Source organism: Hippocampus bargibanti, linkage group LG07, assembly GCF_051943395.1.
Source record: "Hippocampus bargibanti isolate YZ-2025 linkage group LG07, ASM5194339v1, whole genome shotgun sequence".
NCBI lineage: Eukaryota > Metazoa > Chordata > Actinopteri > Syngnathiformes > Syngnathidae > Hippocampus > Hippocampus bargibanti.
In genome coordinates, this window is record NC_142740.1 from 16,426,396 (window position 1) to 16,449,801 (window position 23,406).

General features: G+C 39.9%; 3 protein-coding genes across 7 annotated transcripts; 1 reads left to right on the forward strand and 2 right to left on the reverse strand.

The window, feature by feature from the left end:
- The first annotated feature begins 44 nt into the window (after positions 1-44).
- On the forward strand, positions 45-2,496 carry micos13 (mitochondrial contact site and cristae organizing system subunit 13). Of its 2 annotated transcripts, XM_088999867.1 has the most exons (5): positions 45-182; positions 524-680; positions 1,454-1,511; positions 1,956-2,072; positions 2,326-2,496. In XM_088999867.1, exons 1-4 carry the CDS (start codon positions 154-156, stop codon positions 2,051-2,053), a joined length of 342 nt encoding a protein of 113 aa, XP_088855993.1. In that variant the 5' UTR covers positions 45-153; the 3' UTR covers positions 2,054-2,072; positions 2,326-2,496. The 2 variants fall into 2 exon arrangements, with proteins under 2 accessions (XP_088855993.1, XP_088855992.1); XM_088999866.1 differs by having other exon boundaries at positions 1,956-2,496.
- A 317-nt stretch (positions 2,497-2,813) lies between these two features.
- Positions 2,814-8,510, reverse strand: LOC148895588 (spindlin-Z-like). Of its 4 annotated transcripts, none has more exons than XM_088999864.1 (5): positions 8,261-8,510; positions 7,745-7,790; positions 5,368-5,611; positions 4,328-4,624; positions 2,814-4,093 (listed from the first exon to the last, which is right to left on the reverse strand). In XM_088999864.1, exons 3-5 carry the CDS (start codon positions 5,459-5,461, stop codon positions 3,888-3,890), a joined length of 597 nt encoding a protein of 198 aa, XP_088855990.1. In that variant the 5' UTR covers positions 5,462-5,611; positions 7,745-7,790; positions 8,261-8,510; the 3' UTR covers positions 2,814-3,887. The 4 variants fall into 4 exon arrangements, with proteins under 4 accessions (XP_088855990.1, XP_088855988.1, XP_088855987.1 ...); XM_088999862.1 differs by having other exon boundaries at positions 5,368-5,615; positions 8,223-8,510; XM_088999861.1 differs by having other exon boundaries at positions 5,368-5,615; positions 8,261-8,509.
- A 502-nt stretch (positions 8,511-9,012) lies between these two features.
- On the reverse strand, positions 9,013-13,551 carry LOC148895589 (serine protease 57-like). Its single transcript, XM_088999859.1, has 5 exons — positions 13,475-13,551; positions 13,242-13,395; positions 10,962-11,091; positions 10,631-10,885; positions 9,013-9,625 (listed from the first exon to the last, which is right to left on the reverse strand). Exons 1-5 carry the CDS (start codon positions 13,509-13,511, stop codon positions 9,458-9,460), a joined length of 744 nt encoding a protein of 247 aa, XP_088855985.1. The 5' UTR covers positions 13,512-13,551; the 3' UTR covers positions 9,013-9,457.
- Between the last annotated feature and the right edge of the window lie 9,855 nt (positions 13,552-23,406).

Genomic DNA, 23,406 nt, shown 5'->3' on the forward strand with positions numbered 1-23,406 from the left:
TTACGACACCTGCCGTAAATCTGTTGAATTTCAAAGAAACTTTATTGAAACACTCCTATGAACAAACGTGTCCTTCAGAACAGCCTGTTTTGGGGGCGCTTCGTCAACCAAGAATCGGCGTTGGTTTGAAAGAAAAGGGTTCTGCTGTGGATCATGGCAGCAAGGATTTTCCCCGTCATCAAGTAAATCTTCTCTTCTTACGCGCAGTACTTTGTTGCCGCTGAAGGAGTCAGCTAAATTAAAACATGCAACAAACTTGCTACTTCACCAGGCAAAGCTCGGGCATTCTTCCTTTCGTTAGGCTGTCGGTTTAATCAAGTCAATACTGTTCAACACATTGCTATGTTTTGTTATGAACGTTTGCCAACATCCTGAATGAATGAGCTAATATTCCACAGTTAGCACGAACAAACTAAAGACACATTGAAGCGTTGCAGCATTACTAATAATACCCACGACATAATCGAATGTGACGTTATGGGCGAGAAATGTGCTTACGTCTTTCTTCTACCGCAATTTCCAGACTGGCCACGAAGGTGACCCTTGCAGGAGCGGCTATTTACGTCGCCCATGACTCTGGACTCCTGGGCACCAGCAAGCAGGGCTCCGAGGCTCTGGAGAGGGCCAAAGCGGCCATACCGCCCGCTTTGGAGGAGTGGATGAAGTACTTTGGGTTGGAGGTACAGTATTAGTAACAACCTAAGTCATCTGAACCAGTAAAGTATTAATTACCATAAGTATGTGTATGAAAAAAATAGGGATCATAGATGTAAAACAATCAAATGAAAAGCGGCAAGTACGGTCAAACCTGACTACTGCTTTGTCACCAGTCACAGTCAGTAGTTGGCAGGAAAACGTATTTAAGCCCCAGGAAACAATGAACATAGACCTCTCACCTTGACAAACTGAAGGCAGAATGACTGATAAGCAAAATATTTCGTTTTTTTTATATAATTTACATGTAAATTGGTCAACAAACAGCTTCAATCTCAACAGTGAATGCAAATTTCACATTCATTGTACAATTAACTATTATAAAATGTATACCCAATCAAGTTCACATTCAATAGATATGGATTAAAAAGATCCATCTCTTGGAGACGCCTACACCGGCCAATAACAATGAGAGAGGAGCCAAACGAGACCTCTGTGACTGTGAAACCTTGAATGACAAATTAAAACAGACATTAACGAAAAGTTTTATTAGTCAGTTTTTCTCTGCGACCAGAAAAATCAACATTCACTATATTGGCAAACACTCTCAAACATTCACGGCTCAGTGGGATTTGGACTTATTTGAGTTAAGGTGAAACATCTTCAACAACCTAGAATAGTTCAGTGACCTCAAAACATCTTTTTTTACGGAATACCATGACCCGGGAATCCACACAAACATAAACGGTAACACCACAAGATGGAATATTAAAGTTGTGTAATCTATTCGTCTCTTCAGGCTCAGCTTCCGACAGTACCCAAGGTTGAATTCTCCCCAGTCCAGACCTGGAATTCTGGTGAGCAACAACATGAAATTATCTTGTTTTCTCAACAATGAGCAAAACTGTAACAATCACGCAAAGCAACGTAATTTTTTTCATACACAATGTGCTTCATACAAGCAAAGTCGTATATAAATGCTTCTACAAACAGACCAGTTAACAGTATTCTGAAACAGAGCAGAGGAAACAACAGTAGCTTACCGAAATTACCAAAAGAACATAGAATGACACCGCTTGAATACATTAACAGAAAACAAAGAAAAAATCCAAAACAAAGCAGACATTCTTAGAAAAAGTTCTTTAAACTCAAACCTGGATGACCATTGTGCTTATTGCAACATCATTTGCATACACAAATGCTTGCGTATTATTTGCAGCAATACTAACTCGTACATTTCAGTTACAGTCATGATCATATATTATGCTTTGCCTGTTGATTTTTGTTTCACTCTGTTATAGGGGTGCGATCGTCCATTTCGGCTTTGTCGGAGGCTCCAAGAAAAGCAAGCGAATATTCCACCCGGGGCTTGCAGTATTTTAAAGACCTCGCAAAGTGAACACTAAACATGCATGGAGGCAAGCAAATTATTGTTATCAAAAAGTCTTTATCACTTTGCACTTGACTGACATGTCCTCGAGCATTGTTGCCTGTTAAGCAAAGGTGGCAAAAGCGGGTCATGCCACGTGTTTCTAGTGAGACACAGCCATAACGTTATAAAGGCAAATAAGATCTTAGAGGAATCATTATTTAAGAATAAATAAATTTAAAAACTCTACAAGTGATACCAATTCAATAATACACATTTTCAACCGTCATATCCACTTGCAGGACTAAAATGGCCCCTGATAGGACAAAGGTGCGCCCCCCCCTCCCCCCACACACTCTTCAAAAGAAGAAATGTCCAACAAGTTGTTCAATTCAAAAGATGTAGGATGTGGTATTGTACATAATGCTAGAAATGTAACGTTTTTATAAACGAATAAACAACCAACTGCTCAATTGTTTCTCTTTTGACAATCTTAATTTTTGGCTTGTTATGAAAAGTGTTGCAACAGCCTCAGCGTTCCATTATCATTATCTGCACACATTGACGTATATAGGTATGCAATGTATAGGTCAAAGGTCATATGCTTGAAATAATCGTAACAGACCCAAAAATTCTAAAATGAGTGCCCAAATGCTGGAGGAAGTTCAACAATAAATCGGAGGCAAAAACTTGGTGCCAAAGCCATCTTTTTTTTTAATATTTGTAATTCTTACTCCCATGATTTGGGTGAACATTACATTGAAAGATGAATCACACAACTAGAACCAGGTTTGGTGTCAGCTACCTGTTTATTGTTTGGATAAAATATGCACGACAATTTCACACAACTTGTACACATTAAATACTGAAAGTGCTGCATTTTTTTTAAACCACCATGCCTGTAAATTGAAGCTTATTTTTGAGGGCGCGTGGACAAAGCTAATCATGTAAACGTACAATAAAGTGCTCCCAACAATATCAACAGAGATTAAACGACCACTGATGATTTTTGGATGGAAAAGTTTTTCTATATCATTAATAGTATTTTTTTTTAACTGCCAAACACAAGCACCAGGATGCATTGACTGCCAAGCTTTTCGACAAGTTGCCTATTGAGAGGACACTTAATGCAAAACATTTAGAAGCCTTAAAATGTGGTAATCTCAAAAACACAGGTGGGGAATATTTTATCCATATTATGACTCATGAAAACAACTGCTTGTGATCTCTTATCAGCATGTTAGGGTTTAGCATTCTCCCAAGTTGTATTCCTGTTTAGGATTTGGTTTCCTAACTGCGACTAAGTACAGAATAGTGCTCCCCCCCAAAAAAAAAGAGCCTGAAGGCACTTGTTTTTTTGTGTGTGTGTGGAGTATCGTGTCATTGGGAAGCAATCAAAATGATCCAAGCAGTACAAAGCATGCAGTAGTTAAAGGAGCTGATAGCTTGTGATATTAACACAATTTCTTACATAACCAACTAGAGGCTCAACACTCAGTCTTGCACTTGTGCAATATTACACTCATTCTGACATTTAAGTATCATGTACCCCGTTTCCTCCCCACCCAAAAATGCATTTCATTCCCTGGTAGTCCACTTAATGCCAATGTGGAGTGGGCTGTATCACCACTTGATGTCAGCAAATTGAAAAAACTGGTCTATTTGACTTTCATAATGCAAAGACGGCAAGTAGGATGAACGCTACAGTTGTGCTGTGCAAACATAGAAAGAAAAGAAAAAACAGATCATACATGAATTAGAAAGCGTCAACTACTCTGCCATGGCTTTAAATAAGATTGGAAAGATGAGCAAGGGCGAGATGGACTCTGTCTCTCTCTCTTTGTCTCTCTTTTTTCCCCTGTTTTTAAGTGGTTTTTACCAGGTCATAGACGTGGATATGAAAGTCATCATCATATTTAATGTAGTAGACTGAGGGCTTGGCGGGGACCTGGTAGATGACTAAGCCTGTCCTCTTCACACCTTTGTCAGTCACATACTCCACCTGTTTGCCCACCAGGCTCTCAGTCTCTTCCCCGGGCTTCCTGTCAGCCGGCAACAGGTGCTTGTTTTCTGAACAAAATAGAAAGAGGGGAAATGGGATGTTTTTATCAAACACGTTGAAGTACTCGTCACTGTTTTCCCTACACTGTGGGGAAAAAAATGACATAAAACATCACAAATTTCAGGGGAAAGTAATAGCAATTAGATTTTGCCATAATGGTTCAGCTTGAGATGCTGAAGAATGAAACACTTTGTGATGGACAGCCCCGATAGATATTTAGCATGGACATTGCTGTTACGTACCCGCTTCGGGCAGAATCCTTAGGTCCCCGTCGGCGTAATCGTCCCATAGTTGGTACATATAAAGAACCGGGTCCTTTTCATAGGTGATATAATACCAGTTGGTCATGATTGGCGCTCTGGAGAGCACCATCCCTCGCCACTCGTTCTTCTCACCGTCCTCCTTTTCAAAGAGATGCTCCACAGCTTTGCCCACCAGCTCTTCAGCCCCCGGTGGTATTTTGATTCTGTTGTTAACTGCGCGCAAAGATGCACATGATGAACCCTCCACCAAATTATGTGCAACTCGAGTTACAACCACTGTAATCAGAATATTAAGAAGAAGAATGAAATGATTGAACAGGCCCTTGCATTCATGATTCCAAGAAAAGCCCTTGAAATAATCAATCGGTCACATCAGATGCCGAAGGAAGGAAAAAAGTGTTTCTCATAGGATAGCGGCTTCTGGTTCGGAGCCAATTCTTTGGTGAGAGTTGGTTGAATTCCCCCTGCAATTCAACCAACATGAGTCCATCTTTGTAGGCTTTCAGTCACACAGGAGTGATCCATCAAGGAAAAGGTTTCTTCAGTTGTCATCTGTACTTTGAAGGTGTCGGACATTTCGCACCTCATCCGAAGAGCTTCTTCAGCAATCTAAAGCTGTTTATCCCTAATGGACAGATATTAGTGATATAGGGCCAGAGTTACCAGCACAGCCTTAGTTCGCTGATGAAGCTTTTCGGATGAGGAGCGAAACCTCCAACACCTTCTAGGAAGTACAGATGACGGCTTAACAAACATTTTCCTCGATGAGTCCTTCATGTTTATTCACTTACTTTTTTTTTATATCATGCTATGATATATATGTCCATTCAATTTTGGAGAAACTAGTGTCAACTGCAGAGGGCTGAGTAAGTTGTAAGGGTTTCTTTGTTTAAAAAAGGACACATTTCAAGATGATTTATGTGCTTACAAAAACGTATTAGTTTTTAGTAGGCATATTCAGGACCCCCAAAAGTTCATCCATCCTGAAAAAATATGCATATTTTTTTTTGTGGACGTACCGACACCTTCCGTGAGGACCTGTAGGTTCGACACACGCTCGTCCTTGAATAGCTCGATGCCGTAGACGCAATCAAAGCCGTCGTACTTCACCATATACAATGAGGGGTTGACACCAAGTCTATCCAGCACGGTACCCTTCCATTTGCTCTGGTTGCCCTTCTCCCGCCAGTTGTGCTGAATGCGCACGCCCAGAATGCAGTTAGGATCTGGGCTCCCGGCGTCGCTCAGCTCCCCGCTGCTTCGCTTCCTGTCATATACAAGTACAATAAGTATGACCCTGAAGGAACTACTTTTACATTGCCATGGCATTCATAACAAGAACACTGTCAAGCTTCACACCATTATTCAGCTTGCATTACAGTACACAGAGCAAGTGAGCAATGTATGTATTAAATCAGGTACAGTGGGATCTTGGCTTACGAACTTAATTGCTTCCCAGACAGAGTGTGTAAGGTGAAAAGTGTGTATCCCAAAAATGTATCTCCCATAGGAAACAATTAAAATGAGAATAATCCGTTCCCAGGTCCCCATAAAACATAACTTTCTACTTTCTAATTTTCTAAGCCTTAAAACTACACAAAATATACCCTATTGTATGTATAATAAATGTGCTATAGTATTATGATTAAAGAAATAAACTGTACTGTACAATAAAGTCATTTTATTTACCTTTGTGACGGTTGTTAATGGCTTGATGGAATGGAGTGTCCGGTTTCCTCAGCATTAAACACTTGATGAGGAACATAGGCTTCTTTCACCATCTTGAGGAATGATCCCTTGTAGGTGCTTTCTCTGTGATATTTGTATCTCGTTCTTCATCAATTGTGATCTGTTTAGCTGGGTTGATAGCTTTTTGCATCAAGTATACAGATGACTTGTGTGGGTTATTTGTGGAGCCTGATTGATGAGCTATTTTAACTGTTTTTATCCATTTTCTCACTATTCTCACACTCTCACACTTGGTTTTTTTTGTTTCAAGCTCTGTCATCTCCCTTTCGTGTGTGTGTTTTCTCACTCTCTCTCTCTCTCTCTCTCTCTGTCTGACTGTCTCTTTAATGTTGAACCCCCCCCCCCCACCCCACTGCTGGGTTCTTGACTAATCACGTGGCTTTAACCGAAGACACCATTTTGTTTTTTGGAGAACAGCCTCACGATCTCTCTGTCTGTAACCGCATCCCCCACTGCTGCGTTCTTGACCAATCACGTGGCTTTAACCGAAGACTGGGGGTGGGGAATAGAGGACAAAAACAGTGGCCACCATTTTCTTGTTAGGAGAACGGGCTCGTTCGCGAACGACACATCACTCATTGTGGCAGCTCCGTGTGTATCCCGAAAAATAATTCGTATGCCAAGGTAAAAATGTTCATAAATGTAACGTTTGCAAACCGAAAAGTTCGTGAGCCAAAGGGTTCGTAAACCGAGGTTTCACTGTCCGTCCTAACCTTTTCTTTAAGGCAGCAAAACGAAAAATCAGAGGATGCAACAGCCAGTTCGACTTTATTTTTTAATTTACTGGACATGCCCGGGTGATCAAGTGGTTAGTGCATTTACCTCATAGTGCAGAGGTACTGGGTTCAATTCCAGCTCCGGCCTTCCTGTACGGAGTTTGCGTGTTCTCCCGCGTCTGCGTGAATTTTCTCTGGGTACCCCGTTTTCCTCCCACATTCCAAAAACACGCATGACAGGCGGATTGAACACTCGAAATTGTTCATAGGTGTGAGTGTGAGGGCAAATGGTAGTTTCTTCTATGTATGCTATGCAATTTGCTGAGAAACGGTTCAGGGTGTCCCCCGCCTACTGCCCAAAGACAGCTGGATTGTGAAGTATATATGCCAATTGTTTTGGCTCCAGCATGCCTCGTGAGGATAAAGCAGGTCAGAAAAATGGGTGGATGGATGATAAACCCAAAACATCAGTGTCAGAAAAGGTTCGCAATGCTTTATTGTTTATATACATGAGATGTGTATTTATTTTTTTCTTAATAGAAAAACAGGATCACATCTCCATGTTCATAACCAAAACAAGAGTAGTCTGTTCGAGGATGACCTTGACACTGAGCAGGAGGTGGAGTAAACAATTGCCACTCATAGGTGTGTCTTGCCAAAGGTTGTTTCATTTTGTGAAACTCAAGCAAGTGAGATGTTTTTTCATCTCTTCCCCTGCCTTGCCACCCAGTGTTGAAAGTAAGTAAGACAATGCTGGTGTTACAATGTGAGAAAAGAAAAAAACAATACTCAACCCCGAAATAAACATGAAGAAATATTTGGCTGATAACTGTACCAACATGTTGCACAGTACACTTAGTTTAACCTTTGGAATATAAACTGATGCATGTAAAAACCTAATATCATTGACATCATTTTAGTATGAACATACCTGCCTCTTTTCTTTGACATGTCTCCACAAATCTGATGGCTACAGGCTAAAAGAGAACGAGAACAGTGTTTTCGTTACACTCAGCATATGACATACAGCATGTGGAACATTTACCAAAACATATGTGGCAAATTGCGTCAACGGCTAACGTCATCCCAGCGCGCGGAGATAGACAGCTCCCCTGAGCCAATGACATTGCGTCCCTGTGAACCACTTCCTGTGTATTTACATCGCCCAAACTGCGTCGCCCGAAATGGAAGTGATAATGTGCATTTATGTGGGCGTGTGTGCCGTATGGCATGGCGAACTAGCAGTTAGCCCACCCCTAAGTAACAATTTGGAACTGACAAGCCCTAGTTTGGTATCCGGCCGTGTCGAAGGACATCTAGTGTTGGCAAAATAACATTGTCGTATAAATTAGATAAAAAAGACTGCCTCAAACTTGATGACACGTAGGCTATAGAAGGCGTCGACACACCTGTAAGGTCAAGGCTTGATTCTGTCGTGTCATATTACCAGTTTCCCTCGCTTGTCCGAGCGACACCTCAATGCAGACGTTCCGGGGAGGCAAAGGGTGGGGGCGGCTTGAAGCTACATCCGCCTCTCAGAAGTTCCACTGACAGACGACAAGCCTGACGTTTGCTTTCACATGTACGCTGATTTCATATCTGTCCAGTTCTTCCAAAGACAATGTTGCTCCACACGGAGCCAGGCTCCGGGAAATCTCGCGAAAGCTGCGTGAAAAATCGGAGATGTGGGGTGGGGGGGCGGGACTACAACTCCCCAAATGCCGTTCGGTCGTGAACAGCCGGAGAAGACGTTGGCGTGCGCGCTAAAGACGATTGGAAATGAGGGAATTCAGTGGGAATACTCAGCATACAAGGTAAAATTGTTTTTTTTTTTGCATTTTGGCCTAGAAAATGTTTTTTTTCTAAATTTGCCATGTAAATATCCATAGAAGTAAAACAAAAGTGTTCAGTAATAATTAGAAGATACATTAGACGAATAAGCATTCATTCTCCCTCCCAATTATCTGGTACAAAGTCATCACGTAAAGAAATAGCAAATACTACATCATAAGATCATCCATTTTTTTTGGCCAATATGAATGAATTTATTCTTAAATAAGAATTTCACACCCCATTTATAGAAATGATTTACAAATATAATATCCAGTCAACTTCAATCATTGTGTACTGATTTCCTTGGGAGCCTTGTGCATTTTGGTATGCTAAATATGCTAAAAAATAATGAAAAAATGATGAATAGGTATAATGGTGCAAAAATTAATTAACAATAAAGTATTAAATTACATTTGTTTTGACGCACATTTATTATGAGGCAGCTTAAAGGAAGAACAATGCTATGCTCATACTGAATGACACAAACATGTGGAAAATATCTTCCAGTTAAGTCATTCAAAGCTCTGACAGTTTGCACTTGTTGATCACATTTCCCTTCAACATTTAACCATCAATGACTGGTGTTGGAACGATTTAACTTGAACTATATTTCGAGTGTTCTTTTGAATTTCCTTTGATCTGAACTAGTTTGTAAAAGTTGAAAAAAGCCAAAGTGTAAAATACCCATTCCGAAGCATACCGTATGGATACAACAAGACTGCAAAATTTGTGAAACTGAAATGCAACTGATTTGTGTGCCTCAGCACAAACACATTATTTATGTAGCTGGAGGTTGACGATGTCACACAGCTCAATGTTTATTTACAGGATTGCTGTTCAAAACGCTGGAAATCCAGTCGGTGAAGGATGAGACACGCGTGTAGACGTCGGGGGTCCTGGGGTTCCCGCATCTTCGCCCGGAGAATGACACCACGCCTGCGTTCTCGCCGTTGCAAATCAATGGTCCACCTGAATCACCCTTGGGCAGAAAGAGAGGGAGAAACAAACTATGAGTGTGTCCAACATTTGAGATCTGCAATGGAGGTTGGTTTGCTATAATAATAATAATAATAATAATAATAATAATAATAATAATAATAATAATAATAATAATACATTTCTTTTATAAGCGCCTTTCAAAACTCTGAAGGTCACTTTACAGTCACAGGATAAGTTAGATAGCTAGCTATCTAGCTAGCTATCTCGCTAGCTATCCAGCTACATAGCTAATAGATAGCTATCTAGCCAGCCAGATAGCTAATACATAACGCCACAAAGATAGTTCACAATTATACACCCAAAATATGGGAAACTTGTCACTGTTGATCACTTTGTCTCTTTTTTAAAAATTATTAATTTACATTTATTTTCATTTTGATTGGTTCTTTTCTTTGTTGATGAAGCTTCACCGTTATAAAAGGATGTTGCTATAGAAATGGGCCACAGGTAGAAATCACAAAATGTTAAATTTCATATGGTTCTCTATGTTGTGAAAGATGTAATCTATAAAAAAATAATAATCCGGTTTTGTAGAAACGTCATTTAAATGAGCTTGGATGCGCCGATTAGAGGAATTTATAAGTGACAAATGACCCCTCCCTCTGTCCCCCACAAAAAAAGGTTGATCAATTCCATAAAGATGACGTACATAACCCCCCCCCCCCCCCCCCCCCCCCCCCCCCCAATTCCCCCCCCCCCCAAAGTAATGGCACGGCAGGCCACAATTCATGTTTTTGTTATATGCTAAAGGCATTTGGGTTTCCACCAAAAATATGAAGAGAGTCCTACTGTATCAGCAATTGTAAACATTTATCAGGAGCGTGGATTATTTGGGAATGTTTTTAATTCGCTTTGGATCTTTATGTACTGTTTATTAAAATCCTATTCTGATAACCCTGTGGGCTAATTCTAATCTTCACATCCAACAACACCACAACTCTGGTTGTCTTCAGGATTAGACATAAGAGTGATATCGTGAACTTACTGAGCAAAAACCTTGAAGACCTCGGGACCCAGTCCCACACACCATAGTCCCCACGATGGGGACTGCCCCCCATCGTCGGCGACACGCACGTTGCGACAGCAGGGTGACGTTGACCTCTTGAAGAGTGTTGGGTAGGGTGTTGTTATCGCCGATGTCCCCCCAGCCGGCCGTGATGCACCTGCTGCGTCTTCCAATGCGTCTTCTCTTGGGAACGATCAGCTGCACTTGGTCAGTTAGTGTGGCGCTGTCATTGAGCTGTGAGGCATCAAACAGGAGATAGAGCTGACCTTGTCAGAGGAGTGTTTTTACACATATTTTTCATATCTATCACCTGAAGGAGCATGATGTCGTTTTGGTGGCCGTCGTAGTTGGGATGCGGGATGTCTCGAATGGTGGTGAACACCTGTGTAGTGGGCTCATTACCTGCTAGGGAATCACTCCCCAGCACCACCGTGAGAGCACTGTAAAAAGAAAGATGGATGCGGATCTCATACAAAATAAATTAATACATTAATTAATAATTAAAATTAATACAAAATTAATGTTCTTAACTCATTCAAAGCATTCACGAATTTATTTGGGTTTTGTTTTTTATTGTTTGGGACCCGATAAAGCGCTGGTCAGACCTGGCAATATTTTTGTACCCTTCCACAAAGGGCAGCATTTCCTTTTTTTCCATGTTAGCGCTTTGTTTCAGCTTCAGCTGTTGTTAAAACGCTATATAAACCAATATGTATGTATTGTATTGTATTTTGGACACCCACCCTTGTTTCAAGCTTATATAACCCCAGAACCATATAATTTAGGACTTTTTTTCTGATGAAAGAAGAGAGTCTAAGGTTTCTTACTCTGCATTGAATGTTTATATAGTCTAAAACTTAATATTGTGTGGGTCCTGGAATTCAAGTAACAATGAAAAAAACCTGGCACTGGAGTGGACAGTTTTTTTTTGCATTTCTGGTCGTGAATGACTTAACAATGACATTCAAATCAAAGTGACCAATGACGAAAGTCTGTGTTTCCTATAGTACTGAAAACCAAGTACACTCTGAAGTGGTCCCAGCCAAAAATAACCACACACGCATCTGTGGAGGAATTAGAATCGTTTCTGGAATATCAGAATCAGAATCAGAATACCTTTATTCGTCCCGCAATGGGGAAATTTGCAGTCCACAGCAGCAATTGAAGAGGGATGGGGTTGGGGTGGGAGTGAAAGGATAGAAAACAAGATATTCTAAGCATAACAAAATAAAATAAAATAATAATAATATCATGCATGTTCTTCAGTAAATTATTTGATAGCAAAAATACCCCTGTGTTTTTCTCTTGTGTAACAGTGTTCATCATGATTTTGTAATGTCATGAAATTTGTAGTAATTAAAGAGTAAGGGTACGACTCAGCAACAGGTGGATTTTTTTCCTGAAAATTACAAGCTGAAAGTTATCATTGTTGAAACCTTTAAATTTGAAAACCAAAAACGTTATACGAAGTGGTTTGTGACAGCTGCATCTGTTGTGGAAGCATAACATGAATAAATATGTATTATGTGTCTGGTATAAAATTAGATTAGACGAGATTAACCTTTATTTTTCTCTCAATGGAGAAATTCACAATTCACAGCACCAAAGTTATGAAAGGAAGAGGAAAGAAAAAATACATCGAAGAACAAATTTTATATGTCATTAATCAAGTAGATAAAAACAGATAACATATCAAACACCTGATCTGCTTAGAAAAAGGTAAATACAGTACATGTTTTTAAAATACATCAAGTGACACTTAAAGCCATCTCTGAATAACATTTACTGTTGATCACTGCAGTGTTTTATGTAATAAAAAGGCATGTAATTGTTCCGGAACAATTATTTATTTATTTATATTTGTTCATTTATTTCTATATTTATTTGTTCATTTATGTATTTGTTTATTTATTTATTTATGTTGCTGTTTGTGTGTGTGTATGTATGTATGTATGCATGCATGTATTTATTTATTTATTTATTTATTTATTTATTTATTTATTCATTTATTTATTCATTTATTTATGTGTCTATTTATGTATTTGTTCATTTATTTCTATACTTATTTGTTCATTTATGTATTTGTTTATTTATTTATTTATTTATGTTGCTGTTTGTGTATGTATGTATGTATGTATGTATGTATGTATGTATGTATGTATGTATGTATGTATGTATGTATGTATGTATGCATGCATGCTGTTGATCACTGCAGTGTTTTATGTAATAAAAAGGCATGTAATTGTTCCGGAACAATTATTCATTTATTTATTTATCGTTCCATTTATTTATTTATGTACCTAGTTATGCATTTGTTTATTTATTTAGTTATTTATTCACTCGAATATTTATTTATTTATTTACTAAGTTAGTTAGTATTTTTGTGAGAAATATTCACACTTAGCCCGGTCCAAATTTATGACACCTTCAGCAATCAATGTGTTGGCATTATAACATTAAAAGATGTAGCTAATTACTCATATATAACAAGTATGAATGTATTACAATGAAAAATGAATTAAGAGAGACAATATTTAAGTAATTTCACTCTGACATCCTATGAAAAAAATCTACGTTTGCAACTTCTTACCGGCGTATCCTGCAATGTGCTGCAGTGAGGACAAAATCTTCTCTGATCAGCGACCCCCCGCAGAGATGCTGCCCACGAAACTGCAACGAGGCCATGTATGGGCGAGAGTGCAGCGGGGCATCTCTGCCTCCCACGATCTGAGTTCCATCAGCTACTGAGAACCCAGAAAATGCGACTTTTGTCATTCTTTAGGAAGATTTGTCAGATCACTTCAAAAAGATAAAGTAGCTCACCATTAAGAACGAAAAGGAGCAGCAGTATGATGGCCATGGTGCTTGCTATAATGCTCCTCGTCCTCCCAGTTTTGTTCCTATTATTGCAGGTATTCAACCGTGTTGCGGAACGTGGTTGCTTCAGTGAATTTGCCAACACGATGGTGGAGGTTTTGGAAATTTGGCAAAGTTACAAAAAAAAAACAGCTGATTTCTACATTTATTCAACCAAGAAACCCCAGATAACCGTTAACGCTTAACGACGCAAAAGAGTCATCTGCTTTTCAAAGATTTTCCTGTCATCGTGACTGCTGTCCCACCTATACTAAATGTTACATTGTCTCCGGGGGATTGAACAATTCCTCAAACTGAAACTGACTTTACAATGCTATTGCAGCGAATACAATGTTCAATCTACAATCACAAAGTCTTTGAAAGAACCAAATGAAAAAAATGGTCAGGTTTATTTTTTGAAGAAAATATGTACATATGGTATCACACTTTATTTCTAGTTAAATTCAGTGCTTAAGAAATCCAATCTGGATGTTTACATATGATTGTACCGTGAATTATGAAAATCTGAATTAACGAAACCGCAGATTTGTTTGCGGATTGTTGTAATCTGACCAAATGATTTATGTTTACTTGCGATTAAGTTTGTGAAGTTGTCATACAGTGAACGGTTGTTCCATGCCAAATCAAAATAAATAAATAAATAAACTAAATAAATAAAGAATTATATAAATGGATAAATTGATGAATGAATGAATATATAAATACATTTATAAATAAATGAATACATAAATACATGAATACATACATAAATACATGAATAAATACATTACATTCATCAAGGGGATCCACAAAGTCAATTTCAGAATTTCCTAACTTAATTAGAATTGGTTTTGGTTTTGGAACAAAGTTTAGAATAACAATGGCGGTGAGCTACATATTGTTTCAGCAAGAGTAGAGACAAAAACAAAATTGGATCACTTGTAGCTCTGGAAATTTTTGATTCCAAAGTTTTCAACAAAGTCAATTAAAAAATTTGACGCTAAAGTTCAAGATTTCGTGAGGCTTTTCAGCTCTTAATTCTATTCTACACTATTGGTGAAGCAGCAAATGTAACATTCGACAAGGATATTCCTTTTTCTATTATAGGAATTAACATATTGTGTTTATCACAGTAGTACTACTGAAAATGTTGCTGCAATAGGCTCCAAATTGTACAACCTTTCTGTGGTGCTGTTTGCAAGTATTAGCAAGTTTCCTTTTCATCATAGTTCCTCTTGCAGACGGCACGGAGTTCAAAGGTGCCACCGCAACCAACTGCATACTGTATTGCAAAACATCATCATCATGTAACATTTGTTTGTTATATCAATTTGGGGGGACAATTTCGCGTGTCCAAACAGCTTGCCGTGCATGTTTTTGGATTGTGGGAAGAAACCGGACCACCTAGAGAATATACAAACTCCAAATAGGAAGGCCGGAACTAGAATTGAACTTTAACCTCTGCATTGTGAAATCGATGTGCCAACCCATCGATTACCAGGCCGCCATCTCCTTTTTCAGCGAATAATATTCAGGGGTTCTTGTCACAATTATATCTACAGTATATATGTAACGGAGTTGTGCACTTAGATTATTAAATTATGATGGAAGTGACGCAACGGCGCACAGTGTGGCACTATGTCCCGCCCATAGTTTCCAGAACAATCTCGAGGAGATTCAGGGTGAGTCGCAATTTTCTGTTGGTCTCGATTAACGCTCATTTTCATGACAATATCTTATTTTGTTTCCCCTTTTGTACTGTCTAGTGTTATCTAATTAGTTCCCTTATTCATTTCGAGTCCAGATTACTTTTTTTGTCATTATTTACTTCACGTTTTTGTCGAGTGGAACTTTGGAGCACATGTGGTTCATTGTGCTTTTCTATTGCGCAGTTAATCACAAGACGAAACCTATGCGACTTCACCCATCCCTTCTGCCATACTGTGTTGCAGGTAATAATTGTTTCATTTCGTTTTTATTGAACAATATTTAGTTTCTTGTGTCGTGTTTCATTTGCCCGTTAGTGTCCGTGGCGGGTTGAACTGTGCGCCAGCCATTACAAGCGCACCGCGTGTTCTGCCGAGTCTCCGCCCATGATGCGTCCAGGGACATCTTGTAAATAACAGTGAACTTGTGTTGTATTCTCTTTTTCTGTAAATAACCACTATACGATCACACGTTGTTAATTCTGTTTTGTTATCTACAATGTTTTGCATTTGAGAACAATCTCTAGGAGATTCAGGTTAATCACAAGACGAAACCCATGCGACTTCACCCATCCCTTCTGCCATACTGTGTTGCAGAAATAAAAGAAATAAAAAGACACATTCACGCGTCCCGTCTTCATTAATACGGCAGCATCGTGGAGATGAAGACAGTCACTGTTGTGACACCCGTCACATATATACACGATGTCTGATTACCTGTCTGTCTGTCTGTCTGTCTGTCTCTCTGAGTAAATTACCAACACAAACTGGTTTTACTGCGAAAATGAAGCCATACTGGGACAATTTGTAGCGCGCATACAAATCACAATTCTTTTTTTTAAAAAACTTTTTTGTGTTTTGCGATTTGTATTTTATTTTTATTTTTACATGTTTATTTATTTGTGTTGTTGTGAGTGATACTCAGACGCTCACCGGCATGTAATTTCGATAGAATGTCGAGTAATCCTGCTGGAGCTACATTTAGTGACGTTTTTTAATAATTCTACAAAATGGCCGTTAGATGTCGCCATTTTATCAAGTATTTCAGGATAGTTTAAATTATTTTGGGGCTTGAGTTGCTGCATCACAATTTGACATAGTTTTGGGTTGCAATACGTCTAAGCGTTTCACTACATTTCTTTCGATAGTTTAGCGTTTATTCTGTTCTCATTTTAAATAAAATAGGACCTTAATTTTAATACACGGCATGATTTTTTTAATCCAACTCCCTTACTATTTTTATCTGCTGAAGTTGCAGTCTTGTCCAGCAATTGCAAATATATTCTCATTTGATTGTCGTTCAATCACAAAGATCAACACAATCCAGAATAATATGAAGAATATCTGTCATAGGGTTCCACATACCCATGTTTCTGTCATGCTACTGTATATGTCCGCTGGAATTTGTTTTCAAATTATCATTTGGAAGAATTCAGGGCAATAATGTATAACATTTGTCAATCTGCCCTAAAGCTCTCTCTGCTCATATTTATGACTATTTTTACGCAAAACAACATGGCAAAAAAGTAACATTCTTTTCAATCTCCCTTGGCACTTGAAATACTCATCTTTCTATAGCACAGGTGGAGTGCAAAAGCAAATAAATCATTTCAAGTTCCACGATGCTTGCATTAGTCTGAACCAAAATGTGAAACTTTCATATGTATTCCACAATAATATTTATTATTCTTGATTTTTACATTTTAAACAAGTTATTGAACAATTTGTTGTGCATTGTGTATCTAATATGTAGAGGTGATTAAGATTTATGATTTCCTAAAATTCATAACGGCCCCCCAAGGCAAACCAGAATTACAAAACGGCCCGTGGCAAAAATGAGTTTGACACCCCTGTGCTGTTTGATGCCATCTATTAGCATGTTAGCATTGAATCATCATCAAAGTATATTTCAGAAGTCATATTCCTGCACAATACTTAGTTATGTCAGTAATTCGATCATTCGACGAGCCTTTATTTGTCTCACAGTGGAGACATTTATATTTCACAGCTGCAAATAAAAAAATACAGGAGCTGCTGTAAAGGCAGTCACTGTCAGGCCGCCATTTTTAAGTCAAAAACAAACAAAACAATAGTTAAACACTGAAAGGAAGTAGAAAGCTGTTTTGTGGAAATTTTGCCATCAGTCTGAAAATATTTGACATAGTGACAAAACATATTGCTTATGTTGGTATTCAGAGAGAAAAACACAGTCGTGCATTTGCCAATGATCAAACGGCACTGACTGTTTTTTTTTCCTTTTTTTTCTGAGACAAACACACTGACCCCATGGTGCGCACTTGAACAAATCAGAAACTGATAAATGCCTACCGCACACTGGAATAAAATGTGCCTTGCCTTTTTTTCGGGTGAAGCAGCATGTGGCTCATTATCCAATGTCCTGCCATTATTCTAGGTTTGACGCGAGACAAATTTCAGGGTCTACTGCAGTCCATCTGTGTCTCCGTTGAAGTTCAGACACGGCCAGTCATTATTATTTTGTAGTACAACTTGCTCTTTTAATAGTATTTCCTGTGTAAAGCCTCCCCTTTTCTTCCGACTCACACAGCGGTCCTCACCACCACCCCCTGGTGTCTGGCAAGGCTGCCGGCATCCCGGGAATGCCCCAACACGGGGTGCCATTGGCCCGCGCCACGTGCATTCCTTCGGCATACCCTGGCATCACTTCAGGGGAAATATGGCGAGTGTGCCACTCGCCAGCTCCATCTAAGGCCTTCAGACGCCGTGGCTTATCCGCTCGGCGATAGTGAATCGTCCAAACGCGGGTTCAGACAGGATTGCGCCAGTCAGTGAAATTTCCTCTGCAGGTGTTTTGCTGCGCTGAATCCATTTGTTCAGGCTTTATGAAAGTGGGCTTTCAAGTCTGATTCTTCGGGATTGTTGTGTGTTTACTTGTTGGAATTAGTGTGAAATGATCGCCGGAATGCTGGGCTTAACTGAAGATCTTTTTCAGATCGAAATCAGGACAGTGGAACATGTCCAATATCCCCAGAGTTGTTCAATTTGAAGTTGTAACACTGTTATTTACTATCTATCCAGCCATGCAGCCATCCAGCCATCCATCATACACATAAAAAGACAAAAGGCCCCTGTTCAAAACCACCCCACCATTAATTTGACTTGTACCGCTCAGTTGTGGGGGTGCGGGGGTAAATAGATGGATGGATGGATAGATAGATAGATAGATAGATAGATAGATAGACAGACAGACAGACGCATAAAACATAAATAACTAAAAAATAAATTAATTAACAAAAATAAATAAATACATCGATAAATGGATACATTGATAAATAAATGGAGGAATAAATAGGTAAATAAATAAATAAGTAAATGTAAATATGTGGGTGTGGTAGTGTGTCCACCCTCATATCATGGCATGAGGCTGTGTTCCGAATATTCCACACCATTCATATTCAAACTCATGTTAATTGGGGTCAGCATCTTTGTTTAATCTTGTTTAGTCGCCTCAGGTCTGCTGACCAGACATTATTAGATATGCCAAAAAATAAACGGAGGCTCAGAGGGGATCAAGCCTTTTCCGTTGCTGGTGCCACTCTCTGGCCTTTCAACATTCGGCAAGCCTCCTTGCTGCCCATCTTTAAAACCCATCTCAAAACTCACTTGTACGCTTTGGCATTCGACTCAGCATGATTCCGACTTGATCTTGGTTTCACTCCCTGGTGCTTTCTACTATCTTTGTGACTGCTTTATTTTTCCTGCATAAGATAGCTGTCCCCGTTAAGTGCTTTGTTTCAGCTTCAGCTGTTGTTAAATCATATATAAATCAATACAATGCGAATGTATTGTATTGTATTGTTTTATGTTGCGTTGCATTGCATTGTATTGTATTGTTATGTATTGTATTCTCAAAATTCTATATTCGCTCCTCTAGTTCGCTGTTTCTGACATTTCTTATTCCTTTGTAGCTGAAGCATAAAGTACAAAAAAAGTGATTATTTGATGTTCTTTAAAATGAATTTACACATGCTGTTAATTCACGAGATGTCAATCACTTGACTTCTGTTTTTGCTATGCTAATCTGATTAGCCACTAGCTGTTACGGCACAGGCGCATAGTGGCATTTTGTCCTTTCTCTAAATGTTGGATGCCAACTAGCTCCCATTGTCATAAAAGTGTAACGAATTCTAACAGCGACTAGCTAGTGCAGACACCCACGTTCTGTATGCGTAAGGTAACCTCACGTACTACCCCAGCCCATCAGCCGCCCTTTGGTCAGCGCATTCAGCGCTCTAAATTGGGCTGTTTTTGTAACAAAACAAGGCCTAATCCTAAATTCAGGCAGTCATGAATGTGCCTCAACAAATGGCAGACAAATGAGAAGGATTAGCCGGGGCCCGTGAAAGAGTGAAAGGTTTGCCATTGATCTACGGTGGTCCTTTTCTCTTCCAGGGCCACTTGGTCTGAAAACCCCACTGGGTAAGAGCATACAGGGCTACTCCAGAGCCCCCGAGGCCACCGAGAGACACACAACAGTCACAATTAGTCTCAGAAGCTGTAATGGCAATTCAATAAGCGCTTGGAGGAGAAAAAAAAAGAAATGGTGCATCGCCCGTCCGTTGTCCCCCACTTGTTGCTCCCCCTCGTTTTCGTCTACATATACAAGATTGGTATTATGAGTGCTGTTTGAGGAGCTGTTTTTTCTTTCTTTCTCTCTTTCTTTCTTTCCCACCCACCAAAGTTCTTTTCAGTCAAAGGGGGAGAAAATGACCACACAGGGTTTCAAAGGTTCCAGAGGCTATGGATTGTTGTCACTTGAGACAACGTGACTTGTGGCCTCCGTGGACTGCGACCGAAACCCTCAAAACGTCCTATGAAACCCTCCAAACGTTGGCTTCTATTAGGACTTTGGAATTCATTTGGGAACTTTCAATGAGCCTTTTTTTAATGAGATGAATTGTGCTGCACTTTGCAGATGTTTCCACTGAGCTACCTTGACACTTGGAGCCGCTTCAGTCTGATCAAGCAGAGCCCAGACGTTCGTGTTTTTCACATTGTCTTCCCAATGTCCTTCCCATCCTATTAAACTGCTCCTTTGGGGATCTTCCATGTTGATTTTGACTACGCCCCGCTTTCATTGCTTTACGCATTTTGATCAAGATCTGTCCTTCTCGAAGCAATGATTATAATGACAGCCCACACTTTTGGCATTACAGGACACAGTGTCCATTTTGACACTGATGAGTAGACCAGTCGACTGTGACTCTGTTTTTGTCTTTAGTGCCAGAATGTCACATAAGAGGATGCACCTGCTCATTCACTTCTCTTGAAAACATTTACAGTCCAACACCTTAAAGCTTCTCAGATGAAATGTCTCAACAACCAAGAGCAGTGAGCGAACCTAGCTATCCGTCATTGCAGCCAACTCTCAGTGGTGCATTTATTTATATATATAGTTTTTTGCCGCAGACAGCACAGCGCAACTGTAAAGGGCTGAGCAGATTGTTGAATTACTTTTACTCAAGTTAGGTGAATTATTTTTGTCACGGTTTGCAAATTGGTGATGGTGGTGGAACCCAAAAAAGCAGACAGGGGGGAGCAGCAGGGTATAATGGACAAATTGTATTAAAATAAAGTCAGCAGGAACAAAATCTCAAACACCAAAGTCCTCAGAAGTACAAAGTAGCAAAGAAAACCATGAGTAAAAATCTGCCAAGATGAAACAAACCTGACAGGGTGAAGCAAACACATACAATGACCTGACAACGAATGGTCATGCTGGGAGTCCTTTTAACTGCCACTGATTGTAACGACCAACACCTGTGCAAGTGCAGGCGGGGGCCGACAGTGCCAGCCGTTGGTCGCCAACGGAATTGTGACAATTTTGACCTGGCAGATTCAGTTGATGTTTAGATTTGACTGTAGAAATGAATCCGGTTGCCATTTTGGACTGAAGACACAGAAAATTTAATGTATGGTTCTTTGAAAATGTTGGTTAAGAGGTTAAATGGATGAGTCTATGTTGAATATGAGTGAAAACAATTGAAAATGTTTTACGACCAGTTTAAAGGGGTGTTTTGAGGTCAATGTCACAAACACAAACTATCGTAGTTATTCGTCCAGTGCAAAATGACATGAGAGCATTTTGCAAAGAGGAACAGCTGAATTCAAGTGTAGGAGCGGACCCCCCATGCTGCTATCTGGCTGCCGCCGGGTTGAAGTACAGTGCGTTGATGCGACGCCCTCTTGACCAGACGTGTCCCCTGTTGCAGTGGTCTCGCATTAAGACGCGCTGAAAGCTTGGCCTTTATTTACCCTCCCAACGGCCGCCATTCATCGCCGACTCTCCTTTCTGCTTGCTGAAAAGACAGAGTGGCCTCCTGTGCCACTGGAGCGCTCGCCTGTGTCTAAATGACCTTGATGTCCCCCCGCGCTGATCATAAGCGCCGCCTCACTGGGGTTCTTGTCATGATTATGATGATGGCAATGAGGAGGAGGGATTCTGGCAAAGGGCTCCGATGGAGATGTTACAAACACTTAACTGTCAGTGAGTAGGCACAAAAGGCTTAAACGCTATTGTCGCCTTTCACAATACAGTGGAACTTCCAAAGTACAATGTCCCCAAGCTTATACGATTCCCAATTTGACCAAGATGGTGAACCCTCGTTCACTGCGGGGGATACAGTGGTGCCTTTTTTCCCTCTCGCTCTGACCTGAGAGACAGATCTGAGTACTGTGTGGTGACTGAGCACTCGACTCACTTCAAACCATGAATCAGTGCCTTTCACGCTTTCAGAAACAGATTGAACAAAGTAGGTGCAGCAGCACGTAGACAGACAATACGGCATATCACTGTGATAGAGTAGTGGGCCGTCATGGCTTGCAAGGCCTTCTTTGCTGGCCTAACAATATCTTAATAACACACTAATGTTAATTGTTTAATGTTAATTATATTTAGTCCATAAATGTTTATTTAATGATTCCAAATTGCCTTTCAGCTTCCTTTCATTGCTTTTCCCCTGTTGTGCTGCTTCCAGTTGTGTGTTTTTGTATTTAGGCATTTAACCAATCACATTTCAGCCATCATTTGTTACTAGGGTCAGAAATCTACCTCGACACCTTGACAATCAGCTCCGCAGGCCCTGTCGCATTAAATGCAGTGTTGATGAATGTGTTGCTTTCACTAATGTATGTTGCTTTAACCAATCAGATTTTGAGTTGGTGACATGCAGGGCCTTCTCTCAGGCCAGGGTAACGTCAGGGTTTTCGCAAACTATGATTGGCTAATCACTAGTCAATCATAGTATCACTTCCCCCTAGTGACAAGAACATACTGGTCACAGCTAGCACACTGTATCTGGAGTGCGCTGCATTAGCAAATACATTGTTGTGTTCATTAAAGTGCAGTTTTGTCCACCCACAATGGCTGAAGGAGGAGATGAAATGGATTTGGTTGCAGATTTACTGTTAAAGCCATTTTCAAGACGGAACTTAAAAAAAAGATTGTCATCATTAACAAAGGTCAGACAGCTCAAAATGTCAGAAGCTACCAAATCAGAATCAGAATCATTTTTATTGCCCAGTACGTAAGTAGTCTACGGTAGAACACGCTGAACTAGTATCATAAAAGAAATGGAGAAAAGTGGGAGCACTATACAGTTCTGTTTGGGTTAGTGTTTAGAGAGTTAATGGCTTGGGAGAAGAAGCTGTTTAAATGTCTGCTGGATTTGGTGCATATGGATCGGTAGCGCCTGCCTGAGGGGAGTAGCTAGAAAAGGTGGTGGGCATGGTGCGGAGGGTCCAGTAGGAATTTCCGTGCCCTTGTTTGGATAATATGGCAATTTTATCTTCTCTGCAGTGTGAAAGAGCGACTTCTGACCCCAAATCACGAATCCACAAGTTCATGGTAAAAACCTTAACAGTTTAATAACAGTATTTATTTTTTCACAGGTTATTTCTTGGCGAATGGGAGCCTCTAGTAAATGTCACCACACTTTTTTTTACAGTAGCAGCTGTGAAGTGAATCAGATGTAGCACTACTGAAGGCCCAAGGGTGATATGCATGGCCTGCCACTGCTGTCATATATTCTTTATCCGTGACATAGAACAATAGGAGCTGAGACTCATCACTGAACAGTACCAGTCTGTGTGGGGGGGCATGAGGCGAGGCACTCTACAGCAAATTAGACTTTTTAATTTGAAGAACTTAATTTC